The 22,030-nt window shown below is 46.2% G+C and overlaps 1 protein-coding gene across 1 annotated transcript in view; it reads left to right on the top strand.

Annotated features, from left to right (window-relative positions):
- The window catches only part of dab1a (DAB adaptor protein 1a), a 48,872-nt gene extending 28,102 nt beyond the window's left edge, over positions 1 to 20,770 (top strand). The window contains exons 4-15 of the mRNA XM_076088535.1: positions 1,375 to 1,506; positions 5,163 to 5,282; positions 6,446 to 6,484; positions 6,914 to 6,976; positions 8,692 to 8,745; positions 13,005 to 13,136; positions 15,564 to 15,626; positions 16,196 to 16,292; positions 17,843 to 18,213; positions 18,957 to 19,152; positions 19,273 to 19,421; positions 20,682 to 20,770. Of these exons, the coding sequence (XP_075944650.1) occupies positions 1,375 to 1,506; positions 5,163 to 5,282; positions 6,446 to 6,484; positions 6,914 to 6,976; positions 8,692 to 8,745; positions 13,005 to 13,136; positions 15,564 to 15,626; positions 16,196 to 16,292; positions 17,843 to 18,213; positions 18,957 to 19,152; positions 19,273 to 19,421; positions 20,682 to 20,762 (1,497 nt within the window). The 3' untranslated portion in view covers positions 20,763 to 20,770. The remainder of the gene's footprint in view (positions 1 to 1,374; positions 1,507 to 5,162; positions 5,283 to 6,445; positions 6,485 to 6,913; positions 6,977 to 8,691; positions 8,746 to 13,004; positions 13,137 to 15,563; positions 15,627 to 16,195; positions 16,293 to 17,842; positions 18,214 to 18,956; positions 19,153 to 19,272; positions 19,422 to 20,681) is intronic.
- The last annotated feature ends 1,260 nt before the right edge of the window (positions 20,771 to 22,030 follow it).

Here is a 22,030-nt window from a genome sequence, read left to right as displayed (position 1 = left end):
TGTGTGTGTGTGTGTGTGTGTGTGTGTGTGTGTGTGTGTGTGTGTGTGTGTGTGTGTGTGTGTGTGTGTGTGTGTGTGTGTGTGTGTGTGTGTTTGTGTGTGCCCTAGTAGTCATTTTCAGGTCAATCAGAGGTGATAATAATAATCATTATCTAATTATTAAATTTAGAAGACATGACTCATACAATGATTATCTATTTCTACTGGGTCTCTCATTGTGTGTGTGCGTGTGTGTGTGTGTGTGTGTGTGTGTGTTGCTTGTGTGTGAGTGCCAGTGCCCCAATGTTAAATTGGTGTCACTCCGTTCTGCCGTGTCTTGGCTCTGGAATAGCTTCAGAGAGAGCAGATGTGTGTGTTTAGCCTCTGATGTACGGCGCTGCAGCCCCTCGCATGCACTCAAGGGCCACCGGGGTCATTATGTCGACTGTGTGTCGCTGTTTCCCAGCATGCAGCTGGCGTAGACAATCACAACAAAGCAGACATTTAGTGCGACTTTACAGAGCGGGCCATTGCACGTTGTGTGAGTTGTGTATGTTGTGCGAGCGAGGGCACAGATGAAGTGATCAAGTCGACAGCTTGCCGAGCTGTGATTGTCACTGATCCCCCCCCCCTGTCCTCAGGAAAAACAGTGCCATCTGCCACGGGCAATGCCAGCTTGGCACTCTCCCCTCCCAGGCTAAACTAGAGAGGGCAGGGGAGCTCGGAACAGCTTAATATCGGATACAAGGTCTCCGTGTGAGAGTGTCTGTGTGAGCGCTTGGGGGGGTAGCATGCAGGTTCTTTTTCTGCTTCCCACGAGTTTTGAATCTAAAAGCGTAGAAGTGAATTCTTCTGTTGTATTTTGTCTTTTGATAGCTGTTCACCTGAAACTCACTCTTAAAGTTCACTCAGTCGTGCTGATTGACGGGGCTCAGCGTGTTGACATGCAGCTGCACCAGAAACAGCAGGCTGCAGATTCTACAGATTACTTTAGTTCTGATAGGAAGTCATTTCAAATCGCCTCGATATCGGCGTAGAAAAAAACCATATTGTCGATCCTCCCTTAAATCAGCATGAGCCTACTTTACATGGCACCAAAGAGAAGCAAACAGAACAAGTCACGACAATGAAATATTAAAAGCATCAAACTTAACAAAGCCAAATACTTCTGATATCCCTATTTATTTATTTTTAAGCAGTATTCTAGTATTGGGGCCACTGTTGGAGAAAAAAACTCTCATTTCATGAATAAAATCAACATATTGAGAAGAAAGTTGCATGTTATTTGCATAAATTCTAGAAAAACAAAGTAATAATATCACAAGAATAAAGTTTAAACCTTTCAACGTGTCTGTGTGTGGTGTATTAAACATTCTCTGTCATGCCTCCCTTCAGGTCCTCCAACACCACCATGCGGTCCACGAGATCTCCTACATCGCCAAGGACATCACGGACCACCGAGCCTTCGGCTACGTCTGCGGGAAGGAAGGGAACCACCGCTTCGTGGCGATCAAGACCGCCCAGTCGGTCAGTGTCTCGTGTGTCCATGTTGTACCGTGCGCCCGCAGCGTGTAGGTTAATGTGTGATTCATCGGGGTCTTCTCTCAATTGCACGGACCTCTTGTCATTTAGACGAGGACCCTTGAACACCAGCTCATCAAAGAAACAGTTTACTCTGGTGCCCTTGGTTGTGTGTGTGTGTGGCGATGATTTCAGGTTGCAGCTACACCCTCTTCTTGATACTGAGTACCTCTCTTGGACCTGGTATGATTGTTGTGGTGTTGTTGTGTCTACGTGCCTGGCTTGTTTCGTCTGGATCCAGCTGGCTCGCTCTGGAGCCATATTGATTTCCCGTATGAGTCGATGAGGGTTTGAGTGTGTGTCACCAGCTCTAATGGCATATCCATCCTCCCAGGGCCGTGGACCGTGGCTCTTTGACCTCGACAGATACACACAGTGTCACACACACACACACACACACACACACACGGCGCTGTACTCAACATTTACACCAACCAGACTCAAAAAACAAAAAGGTGTTGCTTACCAAATGCTACCCTGGCGAACGGCGTAGCGCGAGCTCTCATCGGTCACCTCGGCTGTCATGTACCTGGCGAGCGCCTGAGGAAAGGTCAGCGCTCTACTTCACTCACGTTTTTCTGGCATTTGAACCCGCCGTCACTCGCTCTCACACCGCCGGTCGTGGAGCCGACAACGAGAGGAGGCGCGGAGCTTATGGCCGAGGCTGTAATTGGGAAGTAACCGCTTTGATGTGAATTAACAAAGCGTCTCTGTCGTCACGAAGACGGAGGACTCGAGGTTCCCGAAAAAAGGCCAATTTAGGAGTGCATTGAAAAGTAATTGGCTTAATGCTCGGCTCAAAGTCTCAGCACGAGAAGGACGTGTTTTATTCTAGCGGAGATGGAAGCACATTAATTGTGTCGGAAAGGCTTTCGGAGACTCTGTTAGCTCATCACAGTCTTTGTTGTAACTTTTTTAGAGAAGTTACTGTTGTAACTGGGGCTGGGCGATATGGAGAAAATCACATATTACAATATCTTTGACCAAATAGCTCATTATGGATATTGCTACGATATTGTCGGGTTCAACAAACGTGCTTTTACAAAATATTTACACCATAAGATTTTGATAAATAACCGTCAGTAATGTTGATATAACGACTTAGTGAGTGAAGGCAAATAATAATAAAAACTATACCGTCTGGTGAGTTAAAGAAATGACATCACTTTACTGTAATGCAGCCTTTCTGGTGTTTCCAGCTTAGTTTAGTGACAAAACATTTTCAAACTATCCAAAATGTCAGCGGTGTCAATCAAAGGTGTCTGAGCCCAGAGTCACCGAGCAAAATGCTTTTCATTTTTATTTCTATAGCCCAACGTCAGAAATCACAGATTTGCCTCAGAGGGCTTTACAATCTGTAGCACACACCACGTCCTCTGTCCTCTGTCCTCTGTCCTCTGTCCTCTGTCCTCGGACCCGGGAAGGAAAAACTCCCCAAAAAAAAGCTTTAATGGGGCAAAAAACAACCTTTGATTTGTGTCTAAATCCTGTTTTTGTACCAAGAAATACATTCTTAATAAGTTCAGCGGCAGGAGATCCCGGAGAAAGAAACCAAGAGCAGGCTTTCATTTGGGTGAATCTGTTATTAATATTCAGACGGATCTCAACCAAAACTCCCGATCATTGCAGATTTTTAATAGAACCGTGTATCTGCAGTAAAAGTCTTCATCTCTACTTTTTTTTTTTTTGTTAGAATCACTCGCCGCTGTTGCCGCAGGCGATGAATCACTCATCTGATTCAGGAGTGCTGCACTGAGGTTATCTCATCTCCACGGTCCATTATGGACGCTCCTCCTCCAGCCACCTCACAGCTCTCTGCATTCTCCCCAAAATTCACCTTCCGCTCGTCTCGGCTTCTCTTACCAGGAAGTTTTGACGGAGAAGAGGCGAAAAAAAAGGAACTCGAAACAGATGGCGGGGAAAAATAAAGAGCATGTGTCGTCAAATGCAAAGAGGATCTGAATCTGACAGAGTGACAATATGTTTCAGTGTCGGCTCAGCGGGAGCCACCGTTTACCCCCAGAGTGTCTGTCGTGAACGTCTCGCAGGAACAAAACTAAAATAGAACCGTCTCATCCGAGGCAGCCGTCAGTCTGGTGACTCCGGCTGCACTCCGCATCGCCCCAGTCAATAATTGATTAGGTCTGAAACACCGTCGTACTGCAGGACTCTTTGCAGTGACAGTAGTTCTAAGATGTGAGTCGTCTTGACTCGTTTATCGTCTGTACTTTTGCTCCCCTGACAAGAGAAGAGACTAAGAGACGGTATCTGCTGTTGTCACTGTGTGAACAAGGCCGAGAGGAGGACGGTATGTAGCGATGCCTCAATCTGGTTTCCAGATAACAAACAAATCAGGGTCCACATGAAGATGTTAATGTAGATTAATCAAGATCTTGCAATAAGAACTACTGCAATATTTAGCTCCCAGGAGTATTAGTGTATTAGTGTAAGTGTTGTGGAGATGTCCGGGCCTGTTCGGGTTAGGGTTTAAAAGGTACTCAGAGACACTTTACATGGTCAAAACAGAAACAATAGAAGTAATTACAATAAGAAGAAAATAGATGACATCATAACAGTAAGGAACAACACGGAAATGAAAAACATACATAACTGACTTTACCGGTTAAAGGCAGATTTAAATAGATGAGTTTTAAGTCATTAGATATATCTTCTTGATGTGATGTAAATGTGAATAAGCTTCTGGCTAACTCTGGGGCAGCTATAGACGCGCTGCTCCGTCCCCGTCAAACACGTGAATACATAAATCACAGGCAGCTCTACTGATTTAGAGATTCATAGTCTGGAACTTCAACCTTCTGGTTTTAGTCGCTTTCACTTCTTGCAAGAATTTGTCAGCGTTTAACTAATCAGCAAACAATCAGTCACTGAAGACACTGTTGCCTTTAATGAAAAGATTTTAGACAAACTAATTGCAGAAGTGGCAAAATTGTCCGATCCAGTTTGCTGCCATTTTGTTTTTCGTGCTCGTGGACTAATGGACTCATCCATAATCGGCTGTCGGCAAACCAATCAGGTATCTATGACTCATCCTGCCGAAGCCGACCTCAAGAAGCACTGAATTAGAAAAAAAGCTTAATGGCCTGATCTGTTGGGGCACATTGCCACAGATGGGAAGATGAGATATGATCAACTTTGAGTAATAGTTGGAGCAGATTGAAAGGCAAAGACACTAAAACGCTGCACAGCATTTTACAACTCTGAGAAACGATCATGGCGACGATAACTTTGTCCGTCGTCTTGACAATTTCAAGGCAAAAAGAAGATATGAACCACTCGCATTACAAAGTCAATGACCAGACATGTGCACGTGTTTGCGTGTGAAACACCAACGCAGAAGTTGATCCGGTCTAAACTTTGTCGGGAACGCTGAGAAAATAATGTTTTTAGTTGCAATGTTGGTCTGAGCATGACCTCAATCTCCTGTCATGAGGAGGTGCAGGTTCCGTCGCCATTTAACTAGAATAAGAAGGCATGGTTGCAGTTCTGATCAGTCCTTAGGAGTGTGTGTGTGTGTGTGTGAGTGTGTGTGTGAGTGTGTGTGATTGTGTCCGTGGGTGTATAACGTGTCCTTATCTTCCCAGGCTGAGCCTGTGATCCTGGACCTGCGGGACTTGTTCCAGCTCATCTATGAGATAAAGCAGCGAGAGGAGATGGAGAAGAAGGCCCAGAAGGACAAGCAGTGTGAGCAGGCGGTCTACCAGGTACGCCAACCGACGCACGGTTTGACCTTTTCTTTTAAAGCCAGTGACGGCCGTGGTTGTCCGTCCGTCTGTCCGCCCCATTCTCGCGAACGTGATATCACAGGAACCACTGGAGGGAATTTCTTCAGATTTGGCCCAAACGTCCACACGGACCCGAGGTTCGAACTGATTATAATGGGGGTCAAAGGTCATTGTCACCTCACAAAACAAAATTCGTACCCATTACTCAAGAATACATATTCTAATTATGTCAATTTCACACAAATGTCTTAAGAGGATAAAATGGCGTCAGTGCTCCGTACTGCGAACAAAATGGTTTTGCGAGTCAAAATTTCACGTCGTCGCATTCATCCAAGTGCTCGATGATGAGCGGTGACATCGGCCACGGTGTATTCCATCCCCACATCCAAACTTTTGAAAGTCATCTTGAGGATCGACCATCGACCCGTGAATCTTCCCTACGCTGTCGTCGCAGCCCAATGCACGCGGGACGCCATCTGTGCACATGGAGCAGATATGCTCCCTCCAGAGGACGCTCGTGTCTTATCACCGTTCCCATGTTTCACGAGTGAAGCCGTCTGTAGCTGATTATTTTATGAAGCAAAATGAGGAGAGAGGGGGAGGAGGCTCCTGGAGAGACGACGAGAGCTCTCGACTCAGACGCCCACAGAAAGTTGGTCAACCAGCGGAAACGTTAGTCCTGAGCCCTGGATGAATGAGGACTGCTAACTCGACTGCTTATAGTTATTTAACCTTATTTGAATCATCTGCCATAAGTATGACGAGCTTCATCTGAGAGACTCTTGACTGACAAGTTAACTAAGACTTGAAAAAGACAAACATCAAAGCAAGTGAGTGACATGCAGAGCAGCAGCTTTCAGGTTTCATCAGTGGCACCATCTGCCCGCTCACCGTCCTCTGTTCTGTCCTCTCTGCATCACCTGTTTCATTTCTCTTTATCTCCGTGTCTGTCTCTCTCTCCCTCTGATTATTGCCAAATGATTTTCTTTCTGGATGCTGGGAAGCTGCCACGTCTTGCTGTGCTTTCCACCTCCTCTCTCTGCTCCACCGGCTTAACTTCCTCCCCCTCTTCTGCCTCCTCTCTCCCTCCTCCCTGTGTGATCTCTCTCCCTCTATACCGCCTGCCCGCCGCTCTTCTGCAGACAATACTGGAGGAGGATCTGGAGGACCCGGTCTACCAGGTAACTTCCTAAACCAATCAGCATTGCATTCTAGTCGGCTTGCTCCTCCTCTCTGTGTGTGCACTGTTGGGGAGACGTCTGGTTACAGTGTGCGGTACAGATGTTTGTGTGATGTCGACAACAGTAGGAGACGCCCTCCGATGTGTGCGGTCGTGGGTGTTGTGTGTCTGCGTGCATGTCTGCCAGTCGAAAGATGTATTATACTTTTCTGCTTCGGGAATCTTTGCTGCTTAAATTCTCCTCCTTGTGTCACCCGGATCTATTCTTCTTCTGCTTTTTATTTTTTAATAAATAATATTGACGATGCTGTTTGACTAATCACCTCTCCAATTTCACCACTTTTCTCTCAACTTCCTTTATCTTCCAATTTTCTCTCCCGCTTCTTCTTCTTCTTCTTCTCCCCTCCTCCCTCCGCTGCTGACGTTGTAGTACATTGTGTTTGAGGCGGGACACGAGCCCATCCGCGACCAATCAGAAGAGAGCATTTATCAGGTACTCACAAGCTCGTCTTGTCTGCTTGAGGTTCTTTTTTTATCACGTCATCTTGTACTCAGCTGTGGTCAAGCCACCACCAATAACAACAAGGAGCTCTTTAAAGTGTTCAAACAAAAGGAGATTTCAGAAAATACAATTTTGTACTCTTTCACAATAAAAGGTCGTGCCTGATCTATATTTCCCACACATGCTCTCAAAGAGACAAATGTAGTGGAACATTTGTATTTTTCAAACTTAGTTACAACGCTGCAGGTCTTGCTCTATCTCTCTCTCTCACACATCCAATTTACGTCACAACTGAACACTTACAAATCAAAGTTTTACTAGTTTTGCTCGCTAATCGCTCCAATAAGAGCTTTGCTTGTTGGCAGTAGTAGAATTATAAATGCAGAATTTAGTGAAGACAAAAATGCTAGTAAAGACAACAAGGTCGATGTTGAACGCTAAGCGTGAACGTAGCAAAGGAAAGGCGTTTCAAAATGGAAACGTAGTAGTGTGGATGTAGCCTTGATCTTCCATTTGCTTGCCACCAGCTACATCACTATATATATATATATATAATTTTATGAGCACAATATATATATATATATATATATATATATATATATATTGTGCTCATAAAATTAAATGCTGCCTTTTTTCACTCATAAAATGTACATACAGGAAATAAAAGACTAAGAACAGAGGCGAACAACGCTCTCCAGAGGGCCCCGACAGCTAAAGCTGGCTGCCCCAGAGAGAGGAGCCTTTCTTTGGGTGCTCTCCTCAGAGGACGTGGGTAGACCTCCGAGGGATGAAGAGGGGGAGGGTTCGGTGCCGCGTGGAGGGGATGTGGAGGTTATTCCTGGTTACCCCTCCTCTTTTGTCTCTCCTCCCCTCCCTCTTTTCCCGAGGAGATGAAAGAAAGGCAGGCGATCGGGGGGGGGGGGGGGGCGGTGAGAAAGATTAATCACCAGCCTCTCGTTTGATCTTTAAATATAATGGATTGAAAATAGACAGGGAGTGCTGGCGCGTGAACTAACATACACACACACACACAAACAAACAAAGCGCACACACACGTCAGGCGTAAGAAGCGTGAGCCTCAGCCAGCCTGCAGCCACAGAGGAACTAATGTATGAATAAAGATGGCAGCTTCTGGAAATAAACATGTGAAAGCAGGAGAAAGGCTGGTGCTGGATTGATACCCACACTCTTTATCAGTGCTGGCTTTCATTGTCTGATTGCTGCACATCTACCTGGGGAAGATGAAAACTTTATTTTAAACACCGTGTCACTGTAGGAGAAACAAAGACCCAGGATTCAAACATACCCGTGCCCTTTGAGTCTTCTCATTGCACACACGCTGTCAAATGTATCCGCCTGCGTGACACGGAGATATTACATGTCTCCATGTGTGTGACAATCTGAGTTATTACATGTCTGTGGCTGTGATAAGCAGCCTTATCCATTCTTTATTAGAGAGAGAGAGAGACAGAGAGGCCGTCACCGCAGGCCGATAGTCGACTGATTAGCCTCGTAGATGAGTTCTCACTCTGCAGATTTTAATTCTGATTATCCCCACACACACACACACACACACTGCTAGTGATTGATTTGACTCCGGAGGAGCCAGGTTTCAGGGTTTTTGTCCCAGCATGTGACGTGTGATGTGCGAAGTTTCACTGTGTGATTAAACCAGAGGTAACGGGCTCTCTTGGCCGACTGTGTAGGTTCCCACCAGTCAGCAGAAGGAAGGGGTCTATGACGTCCCAAAGCGACACCCAGTGAGTGACCCGCGTGTTTGCTCCACGTCCGTCCCCCCTCCCCCCCCCCCCCCTCTCTCTCTTCCGGTGCATCGTGAAGCTCTGATTTTGCAGTGACTCTTCATGTCTTTAATGTTTCCCCTGAGAGGTTTTGCTGGGACCCAGTGCTCTTGTGCTGCTGTTCTGCTTGTGCTGTAGCTGTGGTGGCTGGTGCCCTTCTCCCCGTGCTCCGTGGTGCCTGCTCCCGTATGGTTATAACCCGGGGACGCTGTGTCTGTGTGTGTGTGAATGCATGCCTGGCTTGGTGTTTTTTTTGCCCGGTGGTGAATCCAGCGGCAAAACCTGCATGACCTTCTCCCTGATTGTGCTCAACACGTTCTGCCTCCGTCATCTTTCCCTGTGACGGACACGGATTATGTGTCTGACTTTAAAATGTGCATGGCCTCATATTTTTCAATCTATACATCAGGATGGTCATGCATTTAAGCAAAGTGTTTGCAGTATACATCTATATCGCTGTTTGTGCAGGTGTGTGCGGTACTCGTGTGCGTGTGTGTGTGTGTGAGTGAGAGAGCTCCCCTCACACTGCCACTGGTTATAATGAAAGATGACCTTGACCAGGCTGCACTATAACTCAGCTGCTCTTTTATCTGCCTATAAAGATGCTTCTTATGTTGTTGCCTGATTTAATCTGCTAAAATCTTCACACTCCCCATAACCAGGCTGCTGTCCTGTGTGTGTGCGTGTGTGTGTGTGTGTGTGTGTGTGCGTGTGTGTGTGTGTGTGTGTGTGTGTGTGTGTGTGTGTGTGTGTGTGTGTGTGTGTGTGTGTGTGCGTGCGTGTGCATGTGTGCGTGTGCGAACACTTCATCCCATGTTGCTGGTCTGTAGATCAGTATTCCCTCAGCCCATCCAGAGCCCACCGGCTCCATTATTAATCCTTAAACCTGCTAAAACTGGCAGTCGCAATCCCACTCCATGATTTTCTTTTTTCTGGTGGAGTTGGAATCAGTCTGGCAGTTTTCTGGCTGCATATTATCCCCGGCTTTGGTAAGAAGCTTACAGGCACCGTAGTATTTCTGTTCCCTCCTCACCTGGCCCACAACACATGCTGCTATTTGGATTGCCTTTGTGTTGGCGGGTGTCTGAACGTGAGCAAATCCAATATTTCTCTCTTGTTGTGCAACCAATTGGACGAGTCGTCCATTCTGGTTTGAACGAAGCGAATTGGAGTCTCTCAGAGGGAGTAACTACAACCCAGGATCATAGAAGTACGAATGGATCACAAATTTAAGAATGCGTTTTGTGGCTTGTGTTGTGATTTGAAGATACTGTAATTTGGTTGTAAGGTGAATATTCAGACTCACAGAGGGAAGAAAGAAGACTGCTGCTGTGCTTCTCTCTCTACGGGTTGAGTCTTTCAAGCATGTGGCACCACAGTAAGTGATGTCACAGCACGTCTCTCACATCAGAAGCCAAAATTCACATCATATTGTATATGAGCAGCCTCGAGGAGACATTTCTGAGAGCTACAATATCTCACATTTAGTGGAAAGAACTGCAGAAGTGTCACAAAGGATGCAAACATGGCAGCGAAGCCGCTGTAAGATGTGATTGAAATACATTAACACCAACACAAGGTAATTGCAAAGGAGCTATACAGCCTCCAAAGGGGGTTAGTTTAACTTATTACCAAATGAAAATAACATTATTATATTATTGTTCATATGGAGACTGCAGGGCTTGCATTTTTGCATTTTTTGTAGTATTTAGTGAAGCGTATCTGCATCGAAACAAAGATAACCCAATGTATACGTGTTTGGATCGTATTAACCTTATTGACTTGATTGATTGATCACAGTAGTCTGTATCACTACAGGCAGACTCCCCTCACTTTATACAGTCGGCAGGGAATTACAATCAGTTAATCAACGACGAACACTGTTGTTTCCTCCCATGGAGCCGACATGTACAGTATGTTACTGCAGCAGATGTCTGCTGTCAGTCCGTCTGGAGAAGGCGGTTAGCGAGCTGCTGACGGACGAGCGGAGACGTTTACGGATTTGACGGCAGAACGCTGTTTTCTACTTCTTCTTATTCAGCAGACACGGCGTGAACGCAGCGGTAGAAGCTGTTGTGACTTCACTGAGACGGGATTGACCAGAGGCAGCAGCATTTATCTGACCGTTGTTGTTTATGGTGGACTTGATGTTCATCTTATTGGCAGCAGAGGTGCGTTGTATTCTCAGGAGAAGGATTAACAGTGCTACTCTACGTCTGGGAGGAAATGATGGCGCTGGCTGCAGAAACACGACCTCTGTCGTTTACTCTGTCACCTTCTTAAACGATGACAAATCAATAAAACACACACACGAGGCCGTTTCAATCCACTGAGACTCTGACCCCCTAAGAACTGAGAGAGTGTTGAATCAACAGAAGCCCACATGTGGAGGTCAGCAGCACGTTACCTCAACACATCAACTGTCCAAACATTAGGTTAGTATGATACATGATATTTATTGGCCGAGCTTCCTGGTTTAAATAAAGGTTGCATTAAAATAGGCTGAGTTGAACCAACAAAGACTCATTTATGAACCCGGTTAAATCTGGTTTTAACTTTAAATCATGTTGCGCCAAACTTTAAACAAGCTTACAATTAAGAACATTTAAACCTCTCAGTAAACGTCAGTTTAGTTTTTTACTTAAATTCTGTTGCACCAAAACCTTAAACTCCAATTTATACCGTGATCCATTATTAACTTTAAACTTACACTTCAAAAAAGTAAACGGACAAACTCAACTCTGATTGATTTTTATGATGCTGCTGCTGCTGAATTTCTCTGAAGTGTCCTTTATTTGCTTCATGTCCATGTGTGAAAGAGTGACCGAGAAAATGATTCAAAGGCCGTGAAAAACGTCCACAGCCTGGTTGTGATTTGTTCCGAGTAGTGTGTGTGTGTGTGTGTGTGTGTGTGTGTGTGCGTGCGTGTGTGTGTGTGCGTGTGTGTGTGTGTGTGTGTGTGTGTGCGTGTGTGCGTGTGTGTGTGTGTGTTCGATCAGTCAGACGGCGGGGGGGTCAGCGAGGTGGCGTTAATTAAAGGGGCTGCGATAATTGTATGCAGAACACATGTGCACAGGTAATTACGGTTTCCCCCGAGACGGCTAATTGATAGGTGGCGGCCGTACTGATAAAGATAAAGGGCTGGGCGAAGAGATGGAGAGGGTGTATAATGGGCACAGAGGGATAATTGGCAGGGCAATGGCCGGCGAGAGAGTGGAGAAAGAGAAGCAGAGGAATGAGCAGCAGACTGGAGCTCTAAGCAAAGAATAACAGGAGATTTGTTTCAAACAAACTGTCAGGTGCATTTAAACGTCCCAAAAGGATTGGCTTCATTTCATCAGTTGGGTTTTAAAGGAACCATAATGAGTTCGGGGGTTGAAAAATGGACAATATTTCCAGAACTGATTAGTATTTGGGCAAGCTGTTCCCGTTCTTCAGCCTCGGCTAATGACGACCATACTTCATGCTTTCATCCAAAGAAAAGAAAACATTCAGCAATATTGTACGTCGTGCACCAACTGCTCTCGCTTTGCCAGACCAATCTGCACGTTGTGTGTCGGTGCCAGGCGTCATCATTCAGGGTGCAAAATACATGCAGATACCAGCAGTATGGCTCTTATATGTGTTTTAGCAGAGGATTAAGCTGTTGGCTGCACAGACGCAGTTGGAGTTGGCTTTGTTTTAATGGGATTTGTTTCAGATTATTAAGACTTTTAGATTGTAATTCACTTCAACGGAGAGCAAACTCTGCAGGAAGGAAGCAGGTTTTTTCCCATCTATAATGTAACATCCTCCCTTCAGTTTGCTCTCTCATAACAGCATGTTAGTTAATCCAGGTGCTCTTGCCGTGCCTGTCTGTCTCACACTGTGGTTGCTGACACCGGGGAGCAGCTTTACAGAAACACAAAAGGGGCTTTAAAGCCCAGCTCAGCGCTGTAGTGTAGACTAAAGGTAGGGATGATCTTTAAACCTGTTCAAATCTTCACTTGGGCTCGAAGTCTGGCAAGGGGAGCGTTGTTCTGTGCTCTGAATGTGTGTGTGTGTGTGTGTGTGTTTCGTGACACCTGCAGACCATCATCCTCCCCCCCCCCCCCCCCCTCATTTCACCTCTCTCCCCTCTGTCTCACCCTCTCTCTGAGTGTACGAAAAACAACTAATATGTTTGTGTGTGAGCACATTTTCATCCCACCTGCCATCTAACACTGGGGTTGTGATTGCAGAACGGACATCAAAGCCCCCCCCACCACCACCATCATCCTCATCATCATTCTCACGATCAGCCCCTCCAACAACAACAGCAGCAGCCGGCAGTGGCAGATCTGATAGACTTAGGCCTGGAAATTGTGACTCAGGTAAGGAGCTCGTGTCTTCTTTGACCCGGTTTGATATATAAGACCAAACACCGGACCGGTATACCGAGTTTTACAACTAAGTGTTGCACTGGACTCGGCAGCCTCGCCCAAGAGGGACATAATGACACTGAAAGAGAAAGGCCGTGAATAAGAGTGTAGCGACTAAGCGGTAATGCACCTCTAAGCTGGTTTGCCAACCGCCAATAAACACTACAGAAGAAGAAGATGGAGGGAAGCGGCACCATGTTACACGCATAGACTGTGTATATAAGAAGCGGACGTAGTCGTCGTGACGTCGCCCATTGATTTGTTTGATGCGGTTTTGAAGCCTCAAATTCAGCGTTTTGGCCGTCGCCATCTTGGCTTTTTGCAACCAGTGAACAAAAGTTACTATATTTAGACTGAGGAAGAGTGACGTAGAGACGCCATATGGTAGCAACAGTGACCTGTCAATCACCAGGTAGCCCCGCCCTAAAGCATCCCCTGCTTTATGGTCTGTTTAACTCTAAATGGACCATAATTTACAAAATGAACATCATGGTGTATTGAAGAAGACTTGAAACTAGAGATTGAGACCATAAACTCATGTTTACAATGTTTACTGAGGTAATAAATCAAGAGAGAAGTAGAGTCATTTTCTCATAGACTTCTATACAACCAGAGGAGTCGCCCCCTGGTGGACACTAGAGAGAATGCAGGTCAGCAACGCCATCGGCTCAGGTTGATGATGTAGGCAACGTTTTAATTTGCTAGAATGTGTCATAATAACAAATGCCGGTTCAGCGGGTTTGCATTAAATCAAAGTGGTTCAAACTTGATCAAAACAGAAATCAACCCAACTCTAGTTGCGACAAAAGCAAAGAAGAGTCCTCAGTTATTTGTGAGCAACATACTGTTACCCATCAGCCCTGATGACCAGCTTCTTCAGGCATATCCTCCGATGATTTACTCTCCCTCGCCCTCGTCTTTACCGCACCGCACCGTCTCTAGCCGTTGGGTCAGCCCGGCTCTTGACCCCCGTCATGCATGAATAAAACATGCGACCCTGCTGTTGCGTAGCAGCCAGGTTGAGGCAGAAAGTAAAGCGGCGTGCCGTATGTATGGGTGCATCCGGGCGTTCATATCTGCATGTGTACTTGTGCGAAAGAGATAGAGAAAAAAAAACCTCTCCGGCAGCAACCGAGCGCGGGTCCTCTCAGGGCAGAGTGGACGTAAAGGTCAGAGCGTCTGTCAGAGAACTGGTGGAGGTCGGCGGGGTGAGCAGACAGCGGCGGTCATCTCGCCGGCAGACACGGTGCACACACGCACGCAGAGTCGAGCCGCTCACGGTACATTAATAAAGCATTCAAAACACTGATAATCACAGCAGCCTGACCCCACCGCCTCACACGGGAGGAATATTGAGTGCTGGAAGTGGACGGAAAGTCTATAAACGTCCAAGTTCCTGGACTGTTTGACTGTGGTTTCTGTTTGAAGAACATTAGCAAAGGCTCCGTGGTATCGACTCAGAGCAACAGCCACAGGAATGTATTGTGTTTTATGTCCAGGAGAGTGTTTTTTAATCCCGTGGACTTCCTGTTATCAGTCCATGTTGCATATCTTGGATACATCTAGTATGGTCTTAGTATGGCTCAGCAACAATAGTACACATTATATTCTCCTCCTAACGTACCCATGACTGTAAAAAACACCGTGCTCTCAGATCCATTTTCTGATAGATGCAGGAAGAACTTTGTGACCTACCAGGGGGAAGATATTCTAAGAACATTCATTATCTCAAAAGAAATTATCCGCCTCCATGATTTATGCAAATCTCTGACCATGTATTCAAGGCTTAACTTCCTTTACGGCTATAAATAGAGTTTTACTTCACTCGCCACCGGGCCTAAAGATATTATTAATGACGGAGAAAAAAAAAAGGGGAGATACTAAAGAGGAGGATCATCGGGAGACTGTGAAAGGAAACAGAAGAAATTCAGATCAAATAGAAACGTCTGCTGTCTTTGATAGTGATTCCCTCTGAGGCAAACCACACATCCTCCGTACGGCAGGGGGACCGTAATGACACGGGGGGGGGGGGGGTCTGCTTTTATACCAGCCGATAGAAAGGAGAAGATGACAAAGACTGTGTGTTTTTCAGTGGAAGATTGTGATAACTCTTGGTAGGTATGTCATCATAATCACTCATTTCATCTCATTATCCCATCTCTCCATCGTTACCTTCTTCTTTTTCTTCTGTGTTGCTGCCACAGTGTTCAGGTAGGTACCACATGTACCAACATACCAAGCTAGTGTCGTGTCGCATGCGTTGTGTGCTGCATGTTGCACTGGAATGCAAACCGACCCAGATAATATATAAATATATATACATATATATATATAACATTATTGTTGTTGTACCTGACTGGTAGTTTCTCTTGTTCTCAGAATATCAACCAGTTCGAGATTTTTGGAGACATGTCCACACCTCCTGACATCACCTCTCCATCGGTGAGTAGCTGTCCTGCACACGAGGGATGGGTCATGATTTTATAATATTTGAATAGTTTCTGCGACTATTGTTTTGTCTTCAAAAGAATATATTTTACCGTCACAAGCGCTGGGAGACGGAGAAGTCTGCCTTTCAGGGTTTTCTGACAGATTTAGGCAACAAACCTACTTGGTTAGATTTAGTACAAGATTATGGTTTAGGTTGAAATAAACTCTGGCAGAACTGTAGGCAAACTTCTACCGTGTGCCGCGGCGGAGCCTCGTCAAACACACTTCATTCAAACTCGACAGAAACCAAATGAAGCTGACTGCTGTCTGCTTTTCCTGATGAAAATGACGAACCAAAATAGAAAACATTTGCTAAAACCTAACGCTCCTAATGAGTTCTACTCCTGTTCTTCTTCTGTGGTTTCTCCACATTCTCTCTTATCGAATAGTTATTCTGCTCCAAAAGCCCAACTCTCCTACATGCACAGTTTGTGTTCTACATCTTAGAAAATCCAAACTGTATTGCCGATGATGATGATGATGATGATGTGTGTTTCTTCCTGAATCCACAACCTGCACAGACCCCCGCCTCTCCAGCCAACATTCTCGACCCCTCGCTGGGCCTGCAGCCTCCCACGGAACTGTATGCTCCCTTCAATCCTGCGTCTGTGCCCTCAGGTAGGACCTTGTTCATTTTGAAGCTTAAATACACCCGCTGCTACAAGCGTAGGGGGAAGAAACGCAGCGGGAGAGAGTGAGAGAAGAGAGAGAGAGAGAGAGGGCGTCGAGAAAGGAGATGAAGGGGGAGTTGGAGGTAGAGGAGACAGACGAGGAGAAGGAGGGAGGGTTTGAAATAAATAGAGGGAGACGGAATAGGATTGAAATGTAGATGAGGGGGGAAAGAGAAGAAACGGTGGTGTTGGTTGTGTGTTGAATATAAAATGCATCATTAGCTTGCGGCCTCAGATGCTGCTGATTTACCTGTGGCTGAGGCAACTGTGGTGGTCAGAGGGAAGTAATGAAACACGCTGAGATGATGGCAGTGAAGGCTCCTTGGTATGCACAGTGAATTAGACGTCGGTGTGTACTGGATCTCCTGCTTTACTCCCCTCCTCACCTCTCGTCTCCCCGGCTCTCTGCATGCGTCAGCGTGGGGAGGGCGGCCGGGGTTAAATGTCAACTTCCTCCACCGTAGGTAACGACAGGAGAGCAGAGACGGGAGACGAGCTCCTGCGTGATAGAAAGAGCTCCTGCTGATGAGTTTCAGTGATTTTAATGAGCGCGTGTCGGGCTTTTCATAATGACTCTCCCTCATTCTGGAGGTAATTATAATAGTTCACCGTGACCATCAGGAGACACCGCATTAGCTGCAGGCAGAAGTAGGGCAGCACTCTCTGGGTTTGTGTGGATAATATGCATATGCACGGTGGGTATTTGAATCACTTTCTTCTCTAAGATTTTATGAAATACTAACATTTTCTATATGTTTCTGAACCCCAAAGCTGCCGGCCTTGGTTGACAAGCACGTTTTCTTTAAACAATTGCCCAAAGTACACCATTTATCCAAGCCAGAAGCTGTAAAAAACATAAATATTGTCACATTTTTACCTTTCCGACGGTCCTTAAACACATCATGTACGATGAGCGCTTCCGGCAGAAAAAGCAACCGTAACAAAGCTTTAAATTGTGATATTATATCAAAAACATTTAACTCTACACGTCTCATTTAAAATCTCACCCTGAATGAACCTTTAATTTTAACCAGATCCTGTAAAAAACATTACATTCTGCGCTTCTCTGGACTGCGACTGGACTGCAGGCTGCTGAACACGGAACAGAGAGGACAGGACAGATCTTAAGTAGATGTTGTAAAAATGTTGTAAAGATTTAAATAGAGCCTTCATTTTCTTTTCAACATTGGTAACACTTGTGGCAACTTGGAGAAATGTTTAATATACAGATTCCATTGTTTTTCTATTTTCTAAAATAAATTATCAAGAAAATTCAAATTGTTTTCTTCTTTATGATGATTTATGGCGTTGTAACTGTGTTGTACTGCACAAAAGACATTTCTTTCATTTCAGCTTTTAGCCATGATTGTTATGCTGATGATGCTGTTTCCATAGAGGTGCAGGACTTCTATATCGCAGTTAAGAACAAGGCCACTGAGAGAAAAATGAGCTGCTTTGGGTTCAGAGGTTAACCTGAAACTGTTTACTCTCCACCAGGTTATGTGACGATGGGAGCCGTACCCCCCGGCCACTGGTCCCAGCAGGCGTTCGCCGCCCAGACGCCGCTGGCCTTCGGGGTCCAGTCTCCTCTTGGTCCGGGCGGCCAGCCTCTCATCTGGGGCCAGGCCAACATCTTCCCCGCCACGCAGCAGCAGTGGGCAGCCATGGCAGCCGGAGCCTTCCCCCCCACAGCCTACCTCCCCGCCCAACCCGTGGGGTTGCCCGCCATGTTCCAGGCCCTCGCCCCCGTCACGGCGATGACTCCGGGCAGCGAGAGCCACCCAGGCGCGTCGGCCGCCTCCCCCTCGGCGTCGTCGAGTCCGCAGCACGGGGAGAGGGCGAGGAAGATGGGCAAGGAGATGTTCAAGGTGGGGAGAGGTGTGATGAGACGTTTGGTCATGATGCAAGAGCAATATACCTGAAAGAGGGATGATTAAGAGTAACAGAGTGCAGGAATGAGTCCTAAAACCCAGAAATGAGTCAGCATGTTTGCACTTCCCTCGTTTTATAGTCAGTGGGTTGTGTTGTTAGAAGTCTGAGATAAAGTCTGTGGTTAACACAAGCTTGAGAGATTTTAATGTTTTGTTCTACAACATAAAATGTGTCAGTCTCTTGTATTTAAAGGTTTTACGTATCTTAAAGAAGGCAGTGTCTAAATGAGATGAGGGAACCGGAGCGATGCTAACTTCTGGGTTGGTCTGCAGAAACACGTCGTCCCTGCAGCTCTATAAGTCTGATGGGAACAAATACAACACCACTTTTTGTAAACTCATCCGGGTTGTTGTTTATGTGTCTCTATTTGTTCCTATTTTGTGGCTTTCGGTACGTCCTGTCTTAATCATTTCATTACTGTTGACAATAAAGAATATTGTAAATAGATCGGCGACAGGGAACGAGGGGAGAGAGATGGGGAGCAATATAGGTCCCCGACCGGTCATGAACTAGAGACATTAACAGAATGATCCCAGTCACTTCCACACAGTGAGGCACACAGCTTATGATTTAAACACTGATAAAGCCCAGATATCGGTTTTTGGGGGGAAAAGTCAAATCGGTCACTGCCCAGTTTTTACTGGCGAGCCTTCCTCACCAACTTCTGCCTCTTCTTCAGGATTTCCAGCTGGCAAAGCCTCCGGCCATGCCGGCGAAGAAGGGCGAGCAGCCCGGCTTATCGGGAACCTCCGAGGCATTCAGCAGTTACTTCAGCCGCGTGGGCACCGCCCAGGACACGGACGACTGTGACGACTTTGACATCTCTCAGATGAACCTGACACCGGTGACCTCCACGACGCCGTCCACCAACTCACGTGAGAGCTCCGTCCATTCACGTTGGCCTGCGCCCTTCTTTTGTCCGTCGCTCTCTGCGCTCTTTTTTGTCTGACTTGGCTTGTCTCCCCCCCCCCCCCCCCCACACACACCTTTTGCAGCTCCCACCCCGGCTCCTAGGCAGAGCTCCCCCTCCAAGTCCTCAGCCTCCCACGTCAGTGACCCCCCCACCGACGCCACAGACCCGCCCACAGACGACTCGTTCGGGGAGGCAGAAGGCAGCCCGATCCGCAGTGGAGAGGAAGACACTGTAAGTGTGTGTGTGTGTGTGTGTGTGTGTGTGTGAGGACGGTAGAAGAGGAGTAAGTCAAGTGTGTGTGTGCCTTTAATAACTCACTCCTTATGCTGCTATAACCTGCGCGGCGTGTTGAGATCTGCTGATAAATAGCCTTTGTAGCGGTGTTGGCGGGCCAGGTAATCACTCTGGCTGATTAGGGGGCCGATGCTGTTGTGTGTCCCTTAGTGTGTGTGTGTGTGTGTGTGTGTGTGTGTGTGTGTGTGTGTGTGTGTGTGTGTGTGTGTGTGTGTGTGTGTGTGTGAATGAATGTGCACATGAAGTGTGTGTTTCTGCGTGCCTGCATAAGTATGTGGTTTCGGCGTGTGCGTGGTCAACACCGCGTTAAATTAGCTGGCGCGATTGTCAGAGACATCGTTAAGCTGTTATTAATACGAGCCAGGAAGCGTCCATACATCACTTCTACACGGACAGACGGGGGGAGGAAGAACGCCCCGACTCTTCTTCCTAGGGGGGATTCATATTTATTTTAAGGAGCAGCACCTTGATCCAAGAGAGGGAAATGAAGGGAAGATGAGAGGATAAAGAGGTTTTTAGGGAGGGCGGAGAAACTCTCTCTGCCTTCGACCAAAGTGTAGGAGGAGTGACCTTCCAGGAAACAAGCAGTTCTTTCCTCGACATGTTTTTCTCTTTCTCTCTTTTTGTGTTTCTTTCTTTCGCTCCCCCGCTCTCCAGCCGTGAAACATTAGTTTTATGCCCCCAATCCAGCTATTATTGAAAAAAAAAAAAAAAAAGAAATGTCTGAAAATGTCACCAGGCTCTGAATGACACACAGTTGCTTTTCACAACCAAGAGAACATGTTCATCGGTGACGGCGGCTGAGCGAAAAGGTTACAAAAGAAAGACGGGAAAGATGGAGCAAAGGCAGAAAAACAGCCTCCCACTCTCTGCAAGGTGTGAAGAGCAGAAGTGGTTTTAACAAAAAAACAAGAAGAAGATAAATCAATAGAATGAAGGCTTTTATGATATACAACTCTGAGTGTGCGTGTGTGTGTGTGTGGGTTTCTCTTTTCAAAGTGTCCTTATTCCTCCTTCAGAGTATTGACACCTTTTACTTCCTGTTTACGTCCTCTCTTGTAGTCTCCACTGAGTCCTTCTTTCAGATGTATTCTTCTTCTGTCCCTTTTTTCCCCCTTCTCTTATTCTCCCCTCCATCAACTCCTCCTCCCACACTTTTCTCTTCCTTTCCTCCCCCCTTTCTCTTCCCCTCTCTAGGCGTGTGGTTCTGGGTCGCCCTGCCCCAGCGAGACAGCAGAGCCCAGCCCAGACCAGGCCAATCCAGAGGCTGGGAGCTAGATAGCAGCAGGGCAGGGTAGGTATCGATGCCTCTCCTCCTGCCCCCACCAACTCCTCCTACTGCACCCCCCTGCCCTTATCTGTTCTTCTGGTTGACTGTTGTACCTCCCACTTACATTAATCAAGCTGATCGCTCTCCGTGTGCTGCATCTTTTCTTTTTTTTCATCTTTTCCTCCACTATTGTTTTTGTCTGAGGGGTGAAAGTAGACCGGTACAGTCCGGTACCACTAAGAGACTGTCAAAACCCACATTCAACGACCCGTCGCGATCACATTTCAGGAGGTTCTGTTTTCAGCGGGAGGCAACCTCCGGTTCTGCAGAGTGACGCCGATGAGGAAGTGTCTTAAGCCTGCATTCTCTCTAGTGTCCACCAGGGGGCGACTCCTCTGGTTGTATAGAAGTCTATGAGAAAATGACTCTACTTCTCTCTTGATTTATTACCTCAGTAAACATTGTAAACATGAGTTTATGGTCTCAATCTCTAGTTTCAAGTCTTCTTCAATACAGCATGATGTTCATTTAGTACATTATGGTCCATTTAGAGTCAAACAGACCATAAAGCAGGGAATGCTTTAGGGCGGGGCTACACGGTGATTGGCAGGTCTCTACCAGAGACGTATACGCCGTCTCTACGTCACTCCTCCGGAATAATTGGAAAAATGAGTTCCCAAATGGAAAAATTCAAGTGAACAACAGCTACCGTGTTGTTAAAGCAATAAAATACAGAATGACACATCTTCTCTGTGGCGTCCAAGTTGTTTCTACATTACGACTTAAAAGTCATAAACACACCAAAGTCAGAACGGGTTTTTCATCTGTGCTTGCTGCATTTCCAGAACTGTTAAATTCGCCTGCTGCTGCAGCTGATTGTCTGATATCAAGTGCAGTCTGTCGCACAAAATAGTAAAATACGTCGTGATGTTTCGTGAAGATCAGTTTTATTCCAACAACACAGACAGCAGGTCAAACAAACTGCCACATCTGTAACTCCGCTGGCAGAAACGGCTCAACTGCCATCAACCAATTTAGAGGCAATTTTCTTCTAATTCAAAAAGAAAACAAGTTGTTATGATTTTGAAAGTTTCCTCACTTTTCTGTGGCACTTAAACCATTTAAATGAATAACTTTGCTGAACATGGTGTCAAGTGTTTCTTGTTTATCACGCGATAACAAAAGGAAGCGACTACTTTCACCCCTCGTTCCTCCTTCACCTGATGTCTCGCATGCTCAAAGGAAGGCATGAGTGGTTTTGGTTTGTCGTGTGTGA

Source organism: Anarhichas minor, unplaced genomic scaffold, assembly GCF_050575085.1.
Source record: "Anarhichas minor isolate MPS153535 unplaced genomic scaffold, ASM5057508v1 ptg000010l, whole genome shotgun sequence".
In the NCBI taxonomy this organism is placed as follows: domain Eukaryota; kingdom Metazoa; phylum Chordata; class Actinopteri; order Perciformes; family Anarhichadidae; genus Anarhichas; species Anarhichas minor.
This window is presented reverse-complemented; position numbering and strand designations above follow the sequence as displayed.